At 43.5% G+C, this 21,808-nt stretch overlaps 1 protein-coding gene and 1 long non-coding RNA gene across 4 annotated transcripts in view; one reads left to right on the plus strand and one right to left on the minus strand.

The window, feature by feature from the left end:
* LOC115574274 (uncharacterized) overlaps window positions 1-15,225 on the plus strand; it is a 56,770-nt gene extending 41,545 nt beyond the window's left edge. Inside the window, exons 3-6 of one of the 3 annotated variants that reach the window (XR_003982460.1) lie at window positions 12,580-12,701; window positions 14,376-14,519; window positions 14,734-14,798; window positions 14,887-15,225. This is a non-coding gene — a long non-coding RNA (uncharacterized LOC115574274). Of the gene's footprint in view, window positions 1-12,579; window positions 12,702-14,375 lie in introns of all 3 variants that reach the window. The other 2 variants (XR_003982459.1, XR_003982458.1) reach the window with 2 other exon arrangements.
* On the minus strand, window positions 960-20,291 carry tmem200a (transmembrane protein 200A). The gene is made up of 5 exons (XM_030405711.1): window positions 19,383-20,291; window positions 7,440-7,571; window positions 6,869-7,167; window positions 6,025-6,188; window positions 960-4,765 (listed from the first exon to the last, which is right to left on the minus strand). The coding sequence occupies exons 2-5, from the start codon at window positions 7,562-7,564 to the stop codon at window positions 3,656-3,658; spliced, it is 1,698 nt and encodes a 565-aa protein (XP_030261571.1). The 5' UTR covers window positions 7,565-7,571; window positions 19,383-20,291; the 3' UTR covers window positions 960-3,655.
* Between the last annotated feature and the right edge of the window lie 1,517 nt (window positions 20,292-21,808).

Consider the following 21,808-nt stretch of genomic DNA (forward strand, 5'->3'; position numbering starts at 1 on the left):
TATCATAACGGGAGATGTGCTTGGCAACAAAAATGTAGTTACAGCGAGTTCTGTGAGTAATGTGTTCTCCAAGAGCCTCTGCGCTCTTGCTAATTTGACTTTGATGTCACTTTCTGTAGAAGTGAATGGACTGCAGAAGGGACACAAGGTCAGGATCGTATCCAGATGAATCGCGACAACAAGATGCTCCAACATTATGTAATTGAAACGACAACACTGAGTCGACGGCTGCGGGCGAAACTATTTCTCAAAAAAGACTTTAATTTCATATTCGCATTAAAATCCTCAATGGGTACGACAAAGAGAGTGAAGGCGCGTCCCAACAGGACGAGGCAATTTCAGTTTTAACGTTAACTGGATGCGACATCATCCATCTCTGCTGGCCAAATGTGTTTCTTGCCTTCAGAAAGGGTTAGGATTATGATCTGTGCCCTTCGGTAACACGGAGGATGAGACAGCGTCATCAGCCTTCTGCTTTTGAATTGCCCTGTAAGCGTGTGTGTCTGTGTGTGTTTATTTATACTTTGGTGACTATTTGCATTTAGGAAGGAATACGTATGTATGCTTCCATGCAAAAGTAAAATCTTTGGTCCTTACATGTGTACATGTGTGTTTCTGTGTAAGTGTGTGTGTGTGTGTGTGTTCTCAGAGAGCTGCAGAGCATATGATAATTGATGATGACTCATACAGACCTTTGCTTATTTTGTATGCAGAAGAAGAAGACAAAAAAGGAGGAGGAAGAGGAGGAGGGAGACGGAGAGAGATAGGAGTTGGTGATGTATTTGGGAAGTTGTGTTGGGGTGTGGGGTCAGACGGTGCGTTGTGTGTATGTGTTTGTTCGTGTACCCAAGAGAGGCTGATACCTCCCACTGACCCCTGAGAAACAAGAAGAGCTGCTATATGCGAATGCATGTGTAGGAATCAGTGTTGGTTAGACACACTCATTAAGACCAAACATCTTTCAGTGAAAATACTGTTTATTTTGAGGGAGGCTAAAATTGGACATTGACGCAGAAACTGCTGGGAATCAGTTAATGAAGCTCTCTGGCAAAATTACTGCATTCCTAGAAACGGCTCCGACTTTTTAAACACGCACAGGTGGTGTTAAAGTTCTATTGTTCACGGCTGTCGCCTTAAAATAGCACAGAAGAAGTTTCAACTACATTAATAAATGTGTTAAAGTATCATTAAGGTACCTGACAAACCAAACAGAACCTGAAACAGAGATAATGAGCGACACTGAGGCATCATATCAGCTCCCACTCTGACCACAGACAAGAACAATGTCTTCACAAGTCCAGTGACAACACACCTCCTCAACATGACAGCAAAATATGCTGAGACATTGTTACTGAGTCGCTCTGTAGCTTAATTCCTGATTTCAAAGCTGCAATCATCCTTAAAACGGTGAATATTGTCAAAAAGAAACATAAATAAATAAATATAAAGGGGCACAAGATGTATCATCGAACGGGGACGATAGCAGAAACAGCATGACCCACTTTTTAAAGTCCAACTGAAATCTCATTTGGTCAAAACTAGCATTACATGTTCTTTAGATGTGTTGTTAATAGTTTTTTTTATTCTAATTATTCAAACAAAGACATAGGGAACTGGGGAAATGTCAGAAATTTGCTCTTGAAGAGAAAGAACCACAACATCATCTAAGTTAAATGCTATGTACAATCTGACATAAGCGGCGAACTGTTCCCAAGTGAATATTTGATTGGTGACCCTTTCAACAAGCTGATGTTCAGGACAGGAAGTGTGTAACTGTGTGTTTGTAAGTAAGATAAGAAGGAGACTTTAGCAGGAAAGTTAATTTTGGATGTTGTTTAAAGGCTGTTGTGGTTCACTTTTACTGTCTGCTTTACCTGTGATAGAACGATGTCGTTGCTGCTCTATGCAAGATTTGATCGCCTGCGATGAAGCATTAGACAGTTTTCTGTTGAATTCATGCAAAACTAGGAGGCACCTTCACCACTGCTTTCTCAAAGAGGAAAAACAGGATTCGTGATTCACAGAACAGATTTGCATGTGTGCTCCAGCAGACAATAAGTTGTTTAAATTTCAGTTGGACTTCCAGTTGGATGACAGATCCCTGGATTTGTACATACAACACAAGATGAATGTGTACATGGTGATTTACGTTTGGCCCAAGCTAGTACATCTCTTTCTCTTACATACTGTTTCAATATTATAATGTTAACTGACTTAGAATCGACAATGCTGACAAAACAATTGTTCAAGTATAAATGCCTCCAATATGACTAATTTCTTCGTGAATTTAATAACTTTAAATTTTTATTAAAGACATTTCTTTGCCCTCTGCTGTATTTGCGTCTGGCTCGCATTCTGTAAACTAATCATATTACAGAAATAATTTATTTAACTCTGGTCATACTCAAGTCCTCCTCGGCAGTTATGGCCTGCTCTAGGTTTGTGAATGTACAAAAACGGTCAGCATGTGAATAATTGACTGCATTTCCTGAGTGAATTCAATTAAAATCTTTTCCGGTTAGAAATAGACTTCAAATTTTCTGGCAAAAGATTTGTTTCCTCTAATTTTCAGTGGCAGACAAACATAACTTCTCTTGGGAAAGGGCAGCGATATTTTGACAGCAGGGTAACATGGACTGTTATTGTATTTTGCCGCCTGGCATTCTGATATCGACTCTCATCTTTGCTGTAGCATGTTGACATTATAGTAACTGCTGTTGCTGGAATCTCTTCTTCTGCTGCAGCCTGAGGATCAGACAGACACACAAACATACATAAACGACCTTTAAAACAAATACTTTACCACTGATATCTAAACCTTTTGGACTTGAGAGCCTTGTTGCTGCAGTACTCTGTTATGTCGTCTTTACATCAGGCTGTAAGTTTCAAGCTGATTCTGTGAGTTTAGCTTTTGTATCCGATTTTCAAGACCAGCACAGAAGTTGAGCTAAATATGATGATTATCAGCCTCGGTCTCTCTACACAAACTTGTTTTCAAAGCAAAAATCCCTCAGTGTACTATTATTGTCTTCTCCTTCGAGTCTTGCTCAATCCTCAGCTTGTGTCTAAACTGACTGTCTGGTATAACAGACACGCCTTTGTGTCACTGCTACCCACTGAGGAAGAACCTTGCCCAAAGCTCTTCCAGCGTGTCCTTGAATACAACCTCGTAACACTTTACAAAAGCCGTTTTCAGAAACTTTAAAGATGAAATGGTATCGATCCTAAAGCGTCTCAGTGTCGAGATCCTATTAAAACTTTATTAGATCTATCTTTGTATAAAGGAGATGGATGATGCAATGGGGTTTATTTGTATTGATCCCTGTAGGGAACTTCTCTTTCCACTTGCCTTCCCTCCACAGAGGTTACAGGTCAGGCTCAGTGACAGGACAGCACCACTGGACCTGGTACAGCAGGCATTTAGCATCGTGCTGACGTGAGGCCTCAGCGTGTACTATGGTCCGTTTCTAACTACTCTCCAGCCGGCAGCTCAACAAAGTGTCCTCAGAGCCAGGTTTGAGTTCCCTCTCTCTCTGGGGTGTACCTGCTGAACTCATTAGTGTCCCCCTGACACAGAAGCGCAGTTCACTCACACTGTCAGGAGAGCAATTTACAGAGCAGGGCAGAACTGTTATCAGCCTGTAGTTCAGGGTCTTCAGAATCGAGTCTCAGAGCTGCCCCTCTTCAGTGTGTTGCCGCTTAACTCGTCGTGCTCAAAGCTCAGATTATTATGCGACCTCGATATCATTAGCAGCTTCTCCCGCTTACTGTAGTCGCGCCTCATCGTCACCGCCTGTGACACATCCAGCAGCCGCTCCCCTTGGTCTTCCCTGTCGTCCAGCCGCTTGTAGCCTTTAGTGCTGCCCCGGTTGCCGCTGCTACTGCGGCTGCTGTTGCTACGGTCGAGGCGGGGCCAGCTGGGGTGTTTCCGCTGCTCCGGGCGCACGCTGAGCATGCTCGGCCCGCGCTCCAAGTCCAGAGATTTGGAGTGGCTGCTGAGCATGTGCAGAGAGGAGTTGGAGCCAAAGTCAGTCCTCGCTGCTCCCGGGGAGAGCCAGCAGCCTGAGGTAGAGGAGGGAGCGGGGGAGAGGGAGACAGAGGAGACAGAGGAGCAGCGGGAGGAGGAGGAGGCGGAGTTGCTCCGGTGTAAGCCCGGCGGTTTGGAGGCCTTGGCAACAGATGCTACAGGAACCACCAGAGACTCCATGGAGCTGAGAGGTTGTGACCTCTCTCCGTCTCTCCTCTCGCCTCCTCTCTCCTCCTCGGTAATCGCCTCCATCTCCGGTTCATCAATAACACAGTTGTTGAGCTTTATGACCGGGAGAGTGAACGCAGAAATGGAGGAGGAGACTATAGAGCGTGCGTGGTGTCCTCCCTTCTCCACATCGCCATCCACCGACCACTGGTGACGCATCGAATCTGAGCGAGACAACCCGAGTCCCGGGCCGTAGAAGGGGCGATCCTTGTAGAGCGGCGCCAGCAGCCCCGCAAAGCTACAATCCAACTTAGCCTGCTCCCTTTGTCTGTGAAACTCCTCATCCCCTAACAGCACCTCCTCCTCTTCTGCAGACCCTCCACCTGCTCGAGAGGAGAATGCGAGGAGCGAATTGCTGGCCAACCGTGCTGAGCTATCGGCTCCGAAGGCTCGAAGATCTCCAACCTCTCGTGCATGGGTGCTGTTGCGGTGTTGGTGCTGTTTATGCTCTTTCTGCCTGAGGCGATGGATGTCGATGACTGTCGAGTACATGTCTCTCATGTGGATTATCTAGTGCAGAGGAGAAATATATCATTAATAGTAGCTAGGGCTTCCCGATAAATCAAATTTTCATCGCCATCGCGATATGAACATGTGCGATAAACACATCGCAAAAGACTGCTTGACACACAATGAATAAGAAAAATCATTTTGTTTACATGCGCCATGCATGCACCTTGAGCATGCCAACATTAAGCCTATCAGACGGAGCCCCGGATACAACGGCCAATCAGATGAAGCCCCAGCTAGCCGTTAGCTACCCTGACAAAATTAATTGGCATTAGTTTGGTGGTGATTGCCAGGTTATGATGGCTGAGCGAGGAGAGAAAAGCCATGAAAATGTGGCCGACGAAGACCTTGTGGTGAAGAGAAACAGCACTCATGCAATATGGACTTATTTTGGACTCAGGAGAGACGACGTGTTACAAACACAGGTACTGTGTAAAACATGCCGAGCGGTTGTTGCAACTTCTAGAGAAAACGCAACCAACCTCCATCACCACCTGCAATACAACCTACACGAACAATTCAGTGTTAGCCATCATTAACTGCATAGTTAATAATATGCAAACTTCAATATTTGTTCATTTATCGCAGGTTATATCTTCATCGCAATATTGAACAGTGTTATCGCACATCGCAAATTTTCCTCATATCGTGCAGGCCTAGTAGGAGCAGTAGTACTCAACTTCCGACTGCCTGAGAATAGGTTTAATACTCAGTCGTAACATATTATCATATAGATGCCTATCTGTGTGTTTACTTTGGATGTTTGTGACCTTGGAATACATATTTGTCACACAGATTACCTGAAGGGTGGAGGGGGTGAGAGGTGGGGGTGGGGTAATCAAATCAAGGAGAGGAAGAAGAGGACATAAGAGCAGGGGAAATGTGATCAGAGGGAAATTGGAGAGATATGGGGCGAAGGCGGTTGGCAGAAATATGATTTGCATGTTAGTTGTGTAGAGATGATGAATATGGATGACTGCAGTGTGCAGGCCCCATATTTTTAAGAGAGTGGAGGAAGAGCAGAAATTAGAATACAGGGTTGGGAAGGAATATAAACTCCATATTCTATTGAGTTAGACCGTGTTTTTTAGATTTGAAATATTCCTCGCAACCTTTTCTCAAACCAATTTCTGCATCAATCAGTGTTTCATGACATGAAAGCCTTTATGAAGCCTGTTTGCTTATGCAGCTTGTTGAAAAGCATGTAGACCCTCAACATACACTGGAAACGCTGGTATTTCACTTGCTTTCAGCCCTACCTTAGTTTCTCTGTCTCTGTTTTCATGAAGAATGGCGTTAGCGCAGATGAAGATGAAAATCCCAATGCCCATGGTGAAGGGCCCGAACATCTTCATCCTCTCAGAGTGACGATGTTGCTCCAGGAACCGCGCAAGAGCGCCCCCAGTGTGCTTGGAGGGTGTATCTACATGCAGGACGCAAGGAGGGTTTGAGTCATTTAATATTAGAAGTACGAGTTTATACACCATGCAGTAATGCTGCGTTCCAGTCAAAGCCGAAGGTCAGAATTTTCCTAGAACCCTCAAGCGTTCCAGCTGCACAACACCAAACGTTACCAAACAACTCGGCTGACCTTGACACAGTGATGTCTCTTGAGTGAGTGTACGCATAATTGGACCCAGAGCAGTGCATGTGCTGAGTTAAAGCAACTTTTTCAAATCATCCAGGAGTATAGAAACTTTGACGGGCTCAACTCCCTTGTTAAAAATGGCAGCTAATATAGCCTTGTTGCTGGCAACAGTTGAGCTCGTCTGAGGTGACGTCTTATGGCTTTGCGTTTTTGACTTTCTTCCAATAGATCAGAACATAACTTAGACTGTTGAGGATCAATCGCAGCAGTTCAATGATCTTGTCTACAAACACATCCTACACCCTCCCTATGGGCGCTGCCATCGTTGTGTGATGTCAGACAACTGCTCCCTCATTAAGTGGGGGTAGATGGATTTGAGTTTACAAATAGCAATTCCGACTTCTGAGTAACATCCCTTTGTACTATTTCCAGTAGGAGGTGAGACATATTTTCGAGCTCTGAGTTGTCTGGAACACAGCATAAGTCTTTAAGTTTTCAGAGAAACGGATTCTTACCTTGCACATGATGACTAGCGCTGGAGTTACCCACATCCCCGTCTGTGGCGGCTATCTTGGTCTTATTTCCTTCACCTGTGGCGGATGTTTGAGCTCCTCCAGCAGTTGGCGTCTTAGGTCCAACTCTTGTCTGCGATTTGGCCGGCGGCATGCTTTCACTGTGCGGCCAGTAACCCAGTGTCGCCATGCCGATCCCTACAGCCAGGATGACCAATCCCAGGAGGAGGAAAAACCCGGAGGCGGAGTAGAGGCGGAGCTTTCCTCGCACAACCACTACATCAGTGCGTCGTTTCCGCTTTCTGAATGAAAAGAATGGAAGGGAAAAACAGGATTGATGGTTTATGGAGACATATTTTTTGTGGCATTACAACCACCATGGCACACTTCAAGTTGTTTTTTAACAGTTAGTTCTAGCTTTTTGTAACATTAATGCTCATTAATCATATACAAATAAACTGCTATCAGTTTCCTGTTGCACAAAGTAAAACAGCTCGTTTACAGTCAGGTCTCGCCTAGGTCACAGGAATGTTTGTATTAATCCCTGTGTAGGTATCAGTTCAAAGATAATCACCTGGGGGCACTCTCTGGGGCGGCGTTTCCAAGGCCTGCCGCTGAAAGAGGCCGGTGCTGAGAGCGGGCGGAGTCCTGGCGTTTTAGCTTGGCCAAGCCTGTCAGCACACCTGCTGCTGCAGTCATACTGAACCTGCAGATACACACAAAGAAGAATGTTTACAATGAGTTAACATGCACTGCATGTCCGGCATCTGTTGTGAATGTGTCCGTGCTGCCACGCTACTAAATGACCACCGATGTGGAGCTGTTTCCTGGCAGTTTGTTTGGTCTTTCTGACACGCAAACAAAAAGATGCAACTGAATAAAATAATCAAAGGCAAACATCCATTCAGAAGCACAGATGCACATAGACAAAAAAAACATTTACAGCACACATATTTGAGAACAGGTCAAGGGTGCACTTGTCTATTTCTGCATAGCCAAAATCTCCCAAATGCTCTGAGTAAAGGCGGTGTAAGACACTTGATATTCAGGCTGCAGCATCACCCACAGATCCAGCAGATTGAACCAGTTCCAGCTCTATTTGTCTTATTTTACACAAGCGTGTCACTTCAAGTACAGCAGTGACTTTTTGAAAACACATTTTACAAGGAAAGTGTGGCAGACTTTGAGCGTCCTTCAAAGCTTAAGAAAAAGCTCTTCACAGTTTAGCTGTGATACAGATGTCGGCGCACAAAAATGTGCACACCCACTACAAGTCTTCTCTGTTTACTGGGGATGTTGTTTTTGGAAGGCCAGCATGGGCGGGGGTACCAATGTGTATGCGTGTGTTTGCATGCTGCACGTAGTCGTGCACTCCTGCAGGATGTTTGTGTGGAGCATTCTTGATCTGCGTACGAAAGAGAAACTCAGGAGACAAGATGATAAGATGAGCAGACTTAGAAAGCGAACAGTGAGAGAAACATGCATCGCTTGTGTTCTTGTAATCTCTGATGACTTTTAAATCAAACGAGACATTTATTTAATTTTTTTTATATCTATGTTGCTGTTGCAGTTCTAAATCTGTAAATAGGGCTGCAATCCTGACATATTATTCAAATGAATCATGGTCTCTGTGCTCACCAGCTGCTCAGATGTCTATTAATAGTTATTAAAAGGAAGTGGGCTTAAAACAAACAGGCCTATTCTGGGAGACTTCATTTGGGTTTAAATGCCTGTTAATCTGGGTGCACATTAACATTAGCATTGTACCGTTCAGCACTAAGAGGATTAAAGTGACTTTATTTGATGTTAAATTACCACACTAAAGAATTTGAATGGACATTTCTATTATTGCACTCCAGAAGTAGCTGTATTGCTGCAGACTGACTGTTTTTTTTTTCTTTTCTTGTTACTCTAGAAACAATCAAAGCACAGTGATCAGCTGTGGGTCAGGCGCCATCAGCAGAATCAAACAGAATCAAAGTGCCGTGAAGCAACAGTGGAAATTGATAACATTGTTTGGAAACGTGGCCTCAGCATGAGCACCACCTTTAAACATTTAAGCTAACTTGCATCATTTCATTTTCTTGCTCCCCCTCACAATTAACATACTCAGGCTCACCTCCCACAAGTACAGTACAATATATAGCTATTTTCAGCCGTCTTGGGTGACCATAGAAAGCTGCCACAGAGCATTTAAAGAGTTAGTCATCACCGGCCGTAAGATTCTAGATCAATAATAGATTAATGACTGTAGTTTTTGAAAGGGAGACGGAATGTAGCAGTAAGTGACAAAGTGGTTTTGTGTGAGTTATTGCTATAATATCGTGTATAATCCTTTTTTTTTCCAGTGGAAAGTGTGATTGCGATCCAAATGATTAATTCAGAAAGTAATTGCGCCGTACTGTGTTTTGTTAGAATGAGATTGAGATGCAATTGTGCAACAGGGTATCAAACCAGGCCGTGTAATAAACCCAGCAGTCCACTGTTTCACTGTCGCGCTTGGCCCCGTTTGAACCGTGAAAACAACACATTCTTCGTCTGCGATCGCGTTCGGTGCAGCAAACGCACAACGTCTGGTTTTAAAGGAGACCTATTATACGTTTCCCTTTACTTCGGTGTTGTATGCAGGTTGTCCAAGGCTCCTTTCACTGTAGACTTTCTTGCTCTTTCTAATACATTCGTCCTTTGGTCTCATCATTATCGCCCTTTATGGTGCTGCCTCTTCATACGCGTAAGCAAGTGAACCATGACACTCGCACGCTGACCTTGAGTGAATCGGCGGCTCTGTTACACGCTTTGGTCTGAGACTGTGTGGTACTGTTTTTATTTTTTTATACCTGATAGAAATAACAGCGTAATTTTTTGGCTTATCATTTGCTGCACCGTGTGTGAGTGTGTGTATGTGTATCTGTGTGTAAATTTAATAGAATAAATGGATTAAGCATGGGAACAAGAACACACTCATGACCTTCCTCTGTCTATGTTTTAATTTCTCTCTCCCTCCTCCCTTCCATCTCTCTCTCTCTCTCTCTCTCTTTCTTTCTTCCTCCAAGAACACACTATCTGTAAATCTCTGCCTCTCTCCTATTCTCACCCTCAGTCTACCGGCTAATGCATTCTGGTTGTGACCCTGAATAATTTTTCCCTTCCTGCGCTTCCTTTCCATCCACCCGCAGCCTTCTTTCTCATCTTATCTTCCCTCTCTCTGTTTGCGTTTCTCCTCCCACCGTCCTCTCAGTTCTATTTTTAATCTGTCTCTAATTTTGATTTTCTTTTATTTGGTTACTTCCCTCTTTCTCGCTCCACCCCTCTCTTTTTCTTCTACATATCTCATGGCAGTAAAGTCGGATTTAAGCATCAGAAGCAGACGAAGCTTTTAGTATTTAAAGTACGCGTGAATCACAAACAAGACCAGACGTCCTTTTCCTCCTACCCTCTTTTCTCCTTCTCACATCTTAATGTATTTTTCATGTCAATCATCTGATTGGTAATACTGCTGTAGGAGAGAGTTCTACCACAGATGGTGATTCACACAAGGACAAACACTACCAGCCTCTTTTTCTCGGGTTTTCTGCGCTCCCTCTCACTCTCGCTCTCGCCACTCGATTCTCTCCTTTCACTCCTTGGTGTGCGTCAAACAGGAAACCCACACAGTGTTTCATGAGCAGGGGGAGAGATTCCCTCGGTTTACTGAGAGATGAGAAAGGGATCCATGGGAGTGCAGTGGAAGGAGACAAAGAATAAGAGAAAAGAGGAAACGAGAAGGAGGAGGAGGAGGAAGTGGGGTGAGGAGGTAGAGGGGATACCTGGGTGCATGACCGGAAACCGAAAGCCTGTACAAAGAGTTTGAAAACAACTGTGAAAAAAAAAAAAAAAAAAAAAAAGCCTGACAATAAAGGAGGGCAGAGCGCTGTGTCTGCCAGCGATGACAGGACAGAGGCGGAAAACAAGCCAAGTGCGTCTGTAGTTTTAACAAAGCGGGAGTAGGAAACAAGTGGGGCAGAGAGAACGAAGTGCCGCCGTTACCGACACAGCAGCAGCCTAATGAGAAAACCACTCGGGCTCTGACACAACGAGGCTCTCTGCTGGGGGAGACCCCGTCGGACCTTCGCTGTGATAAATCCAGTTCAAATCCAGTAACACTCAGAAACAACTCACTCGGCGCGTCATGTGTTCCGCCTCTTATTAGATAAAACTTATGAATAATGTGAAATCCGCTGCTCCATTTTCCACTTCACTGCCGTAATAAGCACTTTTCCTAATTAGTCTTTAATGAATGATGAATAAGCCTCCTTGTGATCACCTTATAAATGATTTCCGCTGTTTATGCGTGCACGCTCGCAGGCATGAAACGATTACAGCAATTTATTACACCTCAGCCCGCAGGGAGTACATTTATCTGTTACTGGAGACACTTAAACATTTAGAGACGCACTTCTTAGATGAGTTCCCGCTTTAAAAAAACGACACGCACTTCCCAGCAGATTTCCACCCCCCCCCCGCATGTGTTGCATCCTCGAGGTGAGTCCTTTTGTAGCATAATAGCGACAGGTATCTATAGGACGTATCACGTGACTTATTGTCCCTATAGCAACTACATGATCTGCTGCTAGGTGACACGTTTCTATAGCAACCACCAGCTGTGTGCACAGGAATGACAGGTAATATCATTAACTGCTGCATTTCGTTCACAAAAGGGCATTTCCCATGAATACAATTTGATTTCTATGTTTATTTCTGTCCATATATATGAATCAAAATGTATTCATGGGAAATATATATATATATATGTACATATATACACTTTTATGTCACAGCTTGGAAGGGTTTCACTCTGCTTGAGGTGTGATGGAGAGAGTGGAGGAACAGAGGAGACGGCGAAGGATGCCGGAGTAGAATTGGGAGGGAATGGAGAGAGGCGATAGGGAATTGGCAAGTGGAATGAAATGAGAAGCCGAGCTGGTGAAAGGGAGACACCAGGATGAACAGAGGGGGTGAGAGCAACAGAGAATTTGGCATGAAAGGTGCCTGCAAAAGAGGAAAAAAACCTGAATATTTTGCACTCTCAACGTTTGCGCGTTAGCATTGCATCGAGGGTGCTAATTACATCTTGTTTATGCGATCTTGTGGCGAAGCTCTAAAACTCTCTCTGAATTCCACGCATGAGAGAGAAAAAAACAAGGGAGTGTGAAATAAGAAAGAGGACAGAACAGAACAGGTGGGAGAGGAAAAAAAAAACAAAACAAGGAGACGTCAGGTGTGTGGGGGGAGAGTAAAGATAGGAGGAATCAGGATAGCGAAGAAGACAGCCAGAGGGGGGGAAGACGAGGAGCGAGAGAAGAGAGGAGGTGCTTTGATAACACACACATAAAAAAAACTCTGGAAGGACTCTGAAAAAAGTTTGTCTCAAATGACTCACTTCAGTGAACTGTGGGCTAACACGTCATAGAGGAATGCATCTCATATGGACACAAATAGAAGGAGAAGGAAAAGATGTAATGAGAGAGGAATTAGCAGGGGGGAGGGGGATACAAATGGAGCATAGTGAGGAGAGAAACATTTGTATCCATTATGCCTCCCATTACAGTTACCGTGGTTCAAGTGTGTTTTGTCATAAACTGCTCTGGAGAGGTTAACTGAGGCCAAATTGCTCTAAGTGTCAAAACAAATTCTCTATCACTGGCTCTCTTTTTTTTTTCTCTCTGCTCCTGGAGTGGATATACATGGAGAGACAGACAAAGCCCCCCCGCTGCTCCGCTAAGGTCATCTGCCATAATATCATGGAGCTGAGAGTCAGATAACCACTGCTTGGAGGACAACCCTCAAAACAGCTCCAGTAAGTGCTATTTCAGGCTTGTCAGAGTGTTTGAATATCAAAAGGTTCTTATTTTTTTTTACTTTCTTCACTCTTGCGAAGACTGGTGGAAATTATACCTACGTGGCTCAAGGGCAGAGGCGCAGTGAACAATGTGTGATCTTTGTACGACCTGATCTCAACACTGCTTTTTACTTGAAATACTGAAATGGAGGTATTGTCAAGTTAAACGGCAGGTCAGATTTAAGTACTTTATTTCAAAAGTACACCCACACTTCTGTGGAGAAGAGCACGTTCATAGACTTGATTTCAATAGGTAAGAGTGAATTCAGTGTTAACATTTGACTTTTGTTTTCTTGTTGTAAATTAAAACCTCAAAACACCTGACCTACTCAGTGAGACAGCTGCCATATCAATATATATATTCTAAATGTCATGTTAGGTCATAGAAATTAAAGTATGGAACATTTTAGCAAAGTGCAGTATTGTATTACAGCCTGACCTCTACTGGATTTTCGGGGCAGAATATAAACATAAACACACACAATTATACATAACGTACGTAATGGAGGCAGGATATTTGAGAGTAACAATAAAGGTAAAATCACATCAGTGCAGGGAAACTGTAAACTTTACTGGGAATTACCCCAAGCATCTTTTTTTCGTCTGCATTATGCTCAATTAAAAAAAAGTTTTAACATCGGCTCATATCAGACAACGTACACTGTAGGCTGATACATCTGTGGTCGGCCGATAATATCAGCCAAATGATATATCAGTCATCATCAGTTCTATAAAGTATAAACAGTATAGTAAAGTGGTCCTAACAACTGCAAAACTCAGAGTTCATACGTGACCTTAACGACTCTGTGAGGACATTCCCACACAGAGTTTAAAATACTGTAACTCCCCTCCAGTTAGTCAGAACTTAAGAAACTTCTTTGATGAGAGGTGAAACATCTTCAAGACACTGAACCACGTCCAGTTGCCTCCAATACACAGTATAATAAATATTATAATAATATTATGACCTGGATGACTGAGAGCCTTCATCAGCGGTATAATAGAGCAAAGAAAAACATATAAACAGAGCAGCACAGTACCAACATAAATTAAACATATTACACAACCCATGATTATAGAAGACCATGAGCTACTGCACAGTCCATGCAGCCTCAAGCAGCATTATTTAAAATCGTAATTGAGGTAAGTACAAATGAGTTTCTATAAAAGTTAAGTTTGCACAGGGGTGTACTGTCTTCAAGGAGCTAACACACGATGAAGAATCTGAGATTGAGTCAGATGATATTTTCTGTGCTTGCCTGAGAACAGACTGTAATAGTTTACATTATAGTTAATTGTATAATAAACTGTAGTGCAGTAATAAAGTGCAAAATAATATAATATGGTATAATATAGCTTCGTATGGTAGAGAATAAAATGTGAAGTTCAGTTTAAGACAGTACAACATAGTATATTTTTAATGTTAAGTCGAATATAGTGCAGGTATACAGTACAGCATATTACAGTGCAGAATAGTATTATCCTGTATACAGTGTGTTATAGTATCATGTAGGATGGATAGTGGGTTAACTAAGGACATATTTTAATGTGTTAAACTTTATCCTTCTTTTGTGCATGTTTTCAGCCCATTAACTACAAACTGTGTACACTTATTATTACATTAATCTGCAGATAATCACTTTACTAGACGGGCGCTGGGAGGAAAATGCAGTTACAAGCAGATGCAGTTTTATGAAATCCTCTTAGCATGTGCCTTCTAAAACCCACAACCCATCAACCTTCAATGGAAGAAGTTCACACAAGTCTTTTTACAAGGTCAGCCAATGTTTTTTTGGTATTTTTCAGATAATAAAGCTCTCTAATGTGATGCTCTTTTGCAGCAGTCTTGATTGTCAGCTGTCCTTAAAGCGCCGCAACTTTGACAAAAATAACTTGTTTCCCTTGAGGGATAAAATTCAGTAGACGTAAAACAGATATTGTTGTGATAATGGGCTGCCACATGAAAAACCATGATGCTTCTGCTTCACAGAGAAGATATCACAGCGAGATGAGATGTTACACGTGGATTAAAATGCATGATGTGCCTTACAGCAGGTGCAGGTCTGTTTTATTCCATCACAGTGTTACTAATCTACTTTTCTAGATCCCTGAAATGGAATTCTCTGTTTGCATTTCCTCTAAGGTCAGAGGTCAGAGTCAGCTGCAGAGAGACCCCCCCGACAGCTGCTTGTTCACACAAGGCAACCTCAGTCACTCTGATCTCTGACAGCTGATTGTGTTGCTTTTCATGCCCCCCATGTCCAACCAGTCAGAGTAACCAGTGAAGAGACGAGCACATGAACCCTGACCAGCTCCGCAACTGGAAATGTTGAAGTAAGAACCACCATCTTGATTCAAACCAAGGATTCTTACTGGAAGCATTTTAATCAGCTGTCCATTATGCTTATGTTATTTCAGAAACATGAACATTGTAGTTCGGTTTGTATGATAAAATTAAATAAAAAGGTTATTTGAAAGAAAACTGACGCTGTCCTTGAATTCATGATGTTGTCAAATGCAAATCTCCACCAGAGAACACCAAACGCAGCAGTGCAGATGAAAACTCATCCATCGTACTCTCCACACACTACAGCAACGGTCTGTGGGTTATTCTGTGCAGATGTTTGAGATGGAGATTTGTGGTTTTTGTGGTTAAATCAGATATTTTAGTACCCCTCACTACAAACTTCTCTCCAGCACATCTGCAAACTGCATTCGTAGAGCTGAAAGTCGTTAAACCAAAGGCTGAATCTAATCAGCACAGACACACAGGTGTTTTTAGTTATTCTGGTTGATTATGTTGTGTTTACGTCATACAGAGTAGATGGTAGGGATGCATGCTTATGACTAGTGATGGTTGATCACACTTTGGCAGATATGACAACACATCACCAGAATAGTATTGCAGCTGCACGTTTTTGTGAAGTCGACACTTTACATGTCTTTATGTTGCAAATTCACCTTTCTGTAAGTTCAGTTTTTTCTATTTTATGTCATGACAACACTGTGCTTATAGTCTGGTTGGTTCAGGCACAAAAAAACATTTGGTTATAATTAGGGAAAAATCATGTTTTGCCTTAAAATACCTGTTTTTGGTCGCCACAGAAACAGCTAAAGATGTCCGGAGGTCTCCTTAAAAACACCCAATTTCGTCGCCACAAACACGGCTGGATTAGTCTCGACTTCTTATCAAAATAATGAGTGGACGTGTCCCAGGGTCTCGTCATAGATATCTGTTTTCTGTAGCCACAGAATATATCTGTTTTCAAAATTGTCTCAAGGTCTCCTTAAATGCTGAAACGCAGTCTTGAACTGTTGTCACTGGTTTGGCTGCCTTCTACCTTGTCAGTCGTTTGCAGAATCGTTAACTAACATTTTTTCGAGGTGACAGGGCTGTAAGATGCAGCCATGCTCTATCTGGCATTTCCGTATTATAAACACCAAGTTAGGAAAACAATCCAACTTTCCCAGTTAGAAGAATGCTGACTTAAACACATTTAACAAATCAGACACTGGCAATCACAGTCGTAATCTTTTGTGACACAAAGATGACCATTAGCGCTCTTCTCAGGTTGCAGTTGGTGAAACTGTGCTGGGAATTATATGAGGTCACCATATGACACCAGAACAAGTACCAAGCATGAGGAAAGTTCAGGAAAATGTCAATTAAGCACAGTGTGTACACACAGACACACACACGGTCCTGAAAAGAAGATCTAATAAGGCAAAAAACACCCGTGCACTTGGCCTTGGGCTGTGCTGGAGCGTCAGTGATATAAAATCGGCTTGTTAAAAAAGTGATCACATTTTCCCCTGTTGAGTGGGTTTACAACGTTCAACATCTTGTTTCCTACAGTGACAGTGATAAGACGTGAGTCACAGAATCGACTGAAATTAAATATACCTGTACGATTTTAGTCTGTCTGGCTCCTGAGTAATCGGATCTACACACGAGCGCGCCCTGACATGAAGTCTTCGTCCCTCTTGACCACCATTTAGTTTTCTTGAACACAAAAGTCCAACGGAAATTGGCTTTCGTGGGAGAAGACCAGAGGGAGGAAAAAGGCCATAGGGGAAAAGGAAAAAGGAGGAACAAGAATGAGCAAGGCATAAACAGATAGCACGCTCATGTTTGTGCATCGCTTCACTCCTACAGACTCGTGGTCAATGATGAGTCATCTGTCTGGAGAATATGTCACTTTGTGTTTTCTCGCTGACCTTTCGGCAGCATATTTTCTGATGCAAACACTCAAGTGTCAAATCCTGCACACTCCTCACCATCTTGTTTGTTTTTTCTCTTCCTCATTATTTTGATGATACATGCCGTTTTTTTTTTTTTCCCTCGCATCTCACATCCTTCACACTGCATCAGTGTCATTGCCTCCTGTGATCAATCCAGCTTGGCTCAATTGCATTAAGCCTCGAATTGAATCACCAGATGCTCATGCCAGGCATGTGTGTGTGTGTGTGTGTGTGTGTGCATGTGTGTGTACTGGAGTGAACCCCTTGTTCATTCCCGCAAAATGACTCTCTCTGCTCGTCACCCACACCCACAGCGCATGCTGCCCTGCAGCAGTGGCACCCTAACTGGGGTCCTGGAACCTTCTGTGATGCCCTGTTTAGGTTATTAGGACCTTGACACACCAGGCTGACAGTCAACAAGTGTCAGCCTGACTTTTTGTGCACTAATTGGCCTAGTTGGTGGCTTTTCGGCCAACTGAGCACACAGAATCTGTGGCGGGGAGAGAAATCAGTCTGATTGGCTGTTCAGCTAGGTGAACCAGAGCATAATAAGAATGAAAGCCACTAGTTCTTCAATATCTGTTTGTATAATAAGTTATAAACAGAATGTGAAGAAATAATGCTGTGAGTTGTGACGTTATGACGCGTTTGTATTGTGCTGCAGAAGTTAGCATGCTAACTAACTAGCCCCTTTCCGTCCTGTTCCAAAGCTCCTGTGCTAGCAGTCTAAAGACCAGCGCTCCCCCGTTTTTTCTGAAATCTTCAACTCCCAGTCTGGACTGCTAGCTGCACAGCTAACTGAGCTAACGGCGGCTACAGTCAGCAGCAGTTAGCTGGTACTCCACTGATATGCTTTATTTTGAATATGAATTCAACATACTGCACCTTTAAGAGATAATTTAATTCCACTTTCCATAAGCTACAGTTCTCATGTCATTTGACCTTGAACGGGAATCATGTCTTGAATCAGATACATCATATTATCCTCACATGTAGTCTTGTAGGATGACCTCTTGTTATCAGGTGGTGGTTTGTATCCTCGCACGTCCCTCTGTGGGAGTCCTTGGAGCGACAAATTGAAGGAACCACTGACCCAGGAGTATTTAAACAGGATTATCCAGTTAGTGGATATGTGTGAAGGAGGATTAGCTGATACGTCGCCTGACTTCTTGATGATTCTCAAATTAAGCCACATTTCTGGCGTAATGTGTTTGGCAGCCACTCGCTACGAGCCACCAGGCTCAGTCGGTTACCCTACTTACTCAAACGTCTCTCGAGGTGAGACCTACTCCTGAATGATTCACCAACGTCACCGGAATCACGCTGAAGACAATAAAACCAGAGACAGAGCGGCTTTTGTGAGCTCAAAAATGTATTTTGCTCATTTAAATCCCTCCGCTTGGGTGTTTGACCTTCAGCGTGCAGAATGATGAATGAGCAGTTGGACACAGGAAGGCTGGTTTTCACCTTAAATCTGAGTTTAAAGGAGCACTGTGTCGTTTTGGGGAATACATTTTAATCAGTAGAGGAAGATCTTTGTTGACTGATTTCCCTTTATGCCTAAATGTCATATAGTTTTACTTTGTTTACATGTGGCGGACCCTGCCACATTTCTAGCTTCAAACAGTGTTCTGGGGACCTTATTTTCCTCTGAGAACAGCTTGTTTTCTCAGTTATGAGAAAAATAAAGATTTCTTAGTTTGTTTAAATGGCTTATTGAAAATGTAGATATTAAAAGTCTGAGTTTGCAGTTTTGAAGAAGAAATTCATAGTGCAGAATGTACAGTAAAGTGGGAGACATAGTGTGTTGTGTGTCTGGATTTTCAATGAGGTTGAAGGAATAGATATCATTTTTAATATCTTTGACACGAGGTAAATTATTTATCTTTGCACAGACACAAAATATTATCCTCGAGTATTTTACCATGTGTCTTGACGGGATCTATAAAAATAGTTTGATGGGTTTCATTGAAAATGACCATTGGCCCTTCAACGGCGACCTTTGACCTGTCTCTGAAGGCTCACATATTGACATCCTTCCTTGTTAGGCTGCTCTGAGGTCAGTCATAATACAGATACAGCAGGCAGTGGTCGTCTCTCAGCCCTGCCACAATGAAACGATCATGGTGTTCCTTCTCCGATCAATCAATAAAAGAGACACTGACACATCACACGCTATCTCAGACAGTATCGGAGCCCTGTCCAGTAAACACCAGCAATTACACTGGAAAGCTGGCGAGATGTAGCCATCATGTTTAACTTCCCCTTGCATCAAATATTGATGGAAGCCTCATTAAAAATGGATGGGAATAAAAAGATAGACTGTAGAGCTGTCGACAACGATTGATTCAAAGCGAGTGTTTGAAAAAAAAGTTTGAGAGGTCAAACACAGCTTACCTTCGCAAAAAGCAAGAGTGTTCACCGTCACTGTGCCATTAGGCATGGAGGGGGATTAGGCTGTAACCTGGGGGGAAGTAAAAAGCCATCTTCCACTTTGAAGGCTACTTCCACTGAAATGCCATGCCGGGGGATAATTCAGATGACAGGAGGGGAGAGTTCAGCTCCAAACAGCAGCAGCACAGCCGAGGATCTTAATGGAGACGGTGCAAGGTCATTATCACAGTTTGAGTCGGGTCAGCTGGCTTCAGAAGTCTCTCTTCGGATGACTTTGTTACGCGCCGAGCACGCTTTTACGCCACATGGAGACAATGTGCGCGCCGGACAACGAGGGCAGTGAAACGCGCTCCTAATTACGACCAAAGGAAAACCCTTGAACACATTCCTCCTTTGTTTTTGTTTTTTTAAACTCGTAAAAAGCTCAGCTTGTAGTTCCCCAGCGCGAAAAAAAAAAATACTCCTTGTTTCGTCGGGGAAAAGACCACAAAAGCCGCGGATGTGATGTCCCTCCGCGTAAAAACTCGCGCTCTCCCGATTCTCGCGTCCAGAAAAACTTGATATCACGTCAAAAAAGGGAGAGAGAGAAAAAAAAAAGCACAACTCTTATGAAGAAAGCGTGTTAAGAAAGAAGCGGCGAGCGGAGTACAGAGCGTGTTTTTATATTCCTCTGAGCCGGAGAGAAGACGAGGCAGCTCCATCCAATTCCTCCAAAGCGCTTCTACGCTTGTGGGAATGTGAGAGGCTTTCACTGAGGAGTGTGCGTGTGTGTGCGTGAGAGAGAGAGAGAGAGAGAGAGAGAGAGAGAGAGAGAGAGAGAGGGAGATGGGGGTGAAGCACTGGGAGGTGTCTTTGCGCTTGCGTTTGGAGGCGCCGTGCCATGCTGTTCTTGCGTGTGCAGGGCGCAGACTATCAGGGGGATGACTGAGGACGGAGGACGGAGGAGAAGCCCCTCGGTGATGCGCAGCTTCGAGGAGGAGGACCAGCTGCTTGTTGTGCTGAATGCAACAAGCAGCAGGATTGTGAATATAAAGTACATCAGCACTGGAAGCTCAGGAAATACAATGCAGTGTGGGGGGAAAAAAAAGAAAAAAAGTGCTTGGATGAAATTCTGGCACGACCGACTTGTGTTGTGTGTTCAAGTAAGATGTGCAACAACTGGCCAGATGTTTGTTGTTATCAGAGCGCCATGTTTTTGGTCCAGTGAGGGGAGCAAAAAAAAACAACCAAAAAAAAACGTTGCAGATGTTGCCAAGCATGCCATTTCCTGTATTTACATGCTGAAATGGATTCAGTGTAAACACACGAGATATTTGTGAACAAGAAGCCTGAAGTGTGTGTGTGTGTGTGTGTGTGTGAGAGAGAGAGAGAGAGAGAGAGAGAGAGACAGACCATTATTTTTTGAGCTGAGAAGTTGCTCTGAGGGCAGAGTGGCACACTGGATTCACATGTGTGCGCCATCATTAGGGCATTTTGGAGCTCCTCCGGTCATCCTCGACCTTAAACCCGCCCTCCGCTCTCATTACAGCGCCACACGCACTAAAAAAATAACCTCCCGGGGCCACGGCGAGCCTCGCCACTTCACTGTGTTTTACTTTTGCTCTTGTGGAGACATCTGGAGCCTGTTTGATTGTAAAAAAAAAAGAAAGAAAAAAGGCCCCACAAACCCCATGCCTGAAATTCTAAAGACAGCTCGCTGAGATACATGACGAAGTCGTATCCCTGGCGCAGTGGGTCAGTCAGTCGCTGTATTTACATTCCATGAGAGATGGAAATGGAAACGAGAGAGAGAAGGGGGGGGCAGAGAGAACGAGAACAGGAGGGAGAGGTGTGGAGAGAGTGTGGGAGCAAAAGAAGGGGAGAGCGTAAACAAAGCCTTACATTGTTGACTGTTACATCTCTTGTTTACAAGCCCACTCGGGGTTATGGAATTTGCAAAAAAACGCGTTGACTTTTCTCGTGTTATATTTATTGTAAGCAGCTGTGGAGTCTGCAGAGAAAAACAGAAAATCAGAGGGGAACAAATTGAGAGGAGTTTTTGGAAAGGGGGGGGGGGGGGGGGGGGGGGGAATTAGGCGAGATGAAGGACAGGACGAGGCAGGAGAGCAGAAAATCTGAGCATTTTTTTATGATTTGAAATGAAAATATCTCACTGGATCAAAGTGTAATTGCCAGAGGAGGAGGAGGAGGCAGGGAGACATGTAAGGGGTATTTCAGGCTCACTGACTGGCTAATTGGCCTTTTATGAGGCAGGCATGCAGACATGTTATTTCGGGCGACAGTTATAGCAATCGCTTTCTTATTATTAATCATATATTCCATAATACCCAGATCCACAGCGTCCCAGAAACCCAAGGTGATGTCTTCAGATCCCACTTTGCGCGTCTGGTCATGGTTCGGGTTTTTGGTGGAGTTGTTATTTCCTGTTT

The sequence above is a fragment of the Sparus aurata genome, chromosome 22, assembly GCF_900880675.1.
Source record: "Sparus aurata chromosome 22, fSpaAur1.1, whole genome shotgun sequence".
Classification (NCBI taxonomy): Eukaryota; Metazoa; Chordata; class Actinopteri; order Spariformes; family Sparidae; genus Sparus; species Sparus aurata.

Bases quoted from the DNA above. Each gene is read 5' to 3' on its own strand.
- tmem200a (XM_030405711.1), bottom strand. From the start codon at position 7,564: ATGACTGCAGCAGCAGGTGTGCTGACAGGCTTGGCCAAGCTAAAACGC. The intron at 6,189-6,868 runs GTAAGAATCCGT...TCCTGCATGTAG, and splicing joins CGCTAGTCATCATGTGCAAG to ATACACCCTCCAAGCACACT. The intron at 4,766-6,024 runs GTAGGGCTGAAA...CCTCTGCACTAG, and splicing joins ACAGAGACAGAGAAACTAAG to ATAATCCACATGAGAGACAT.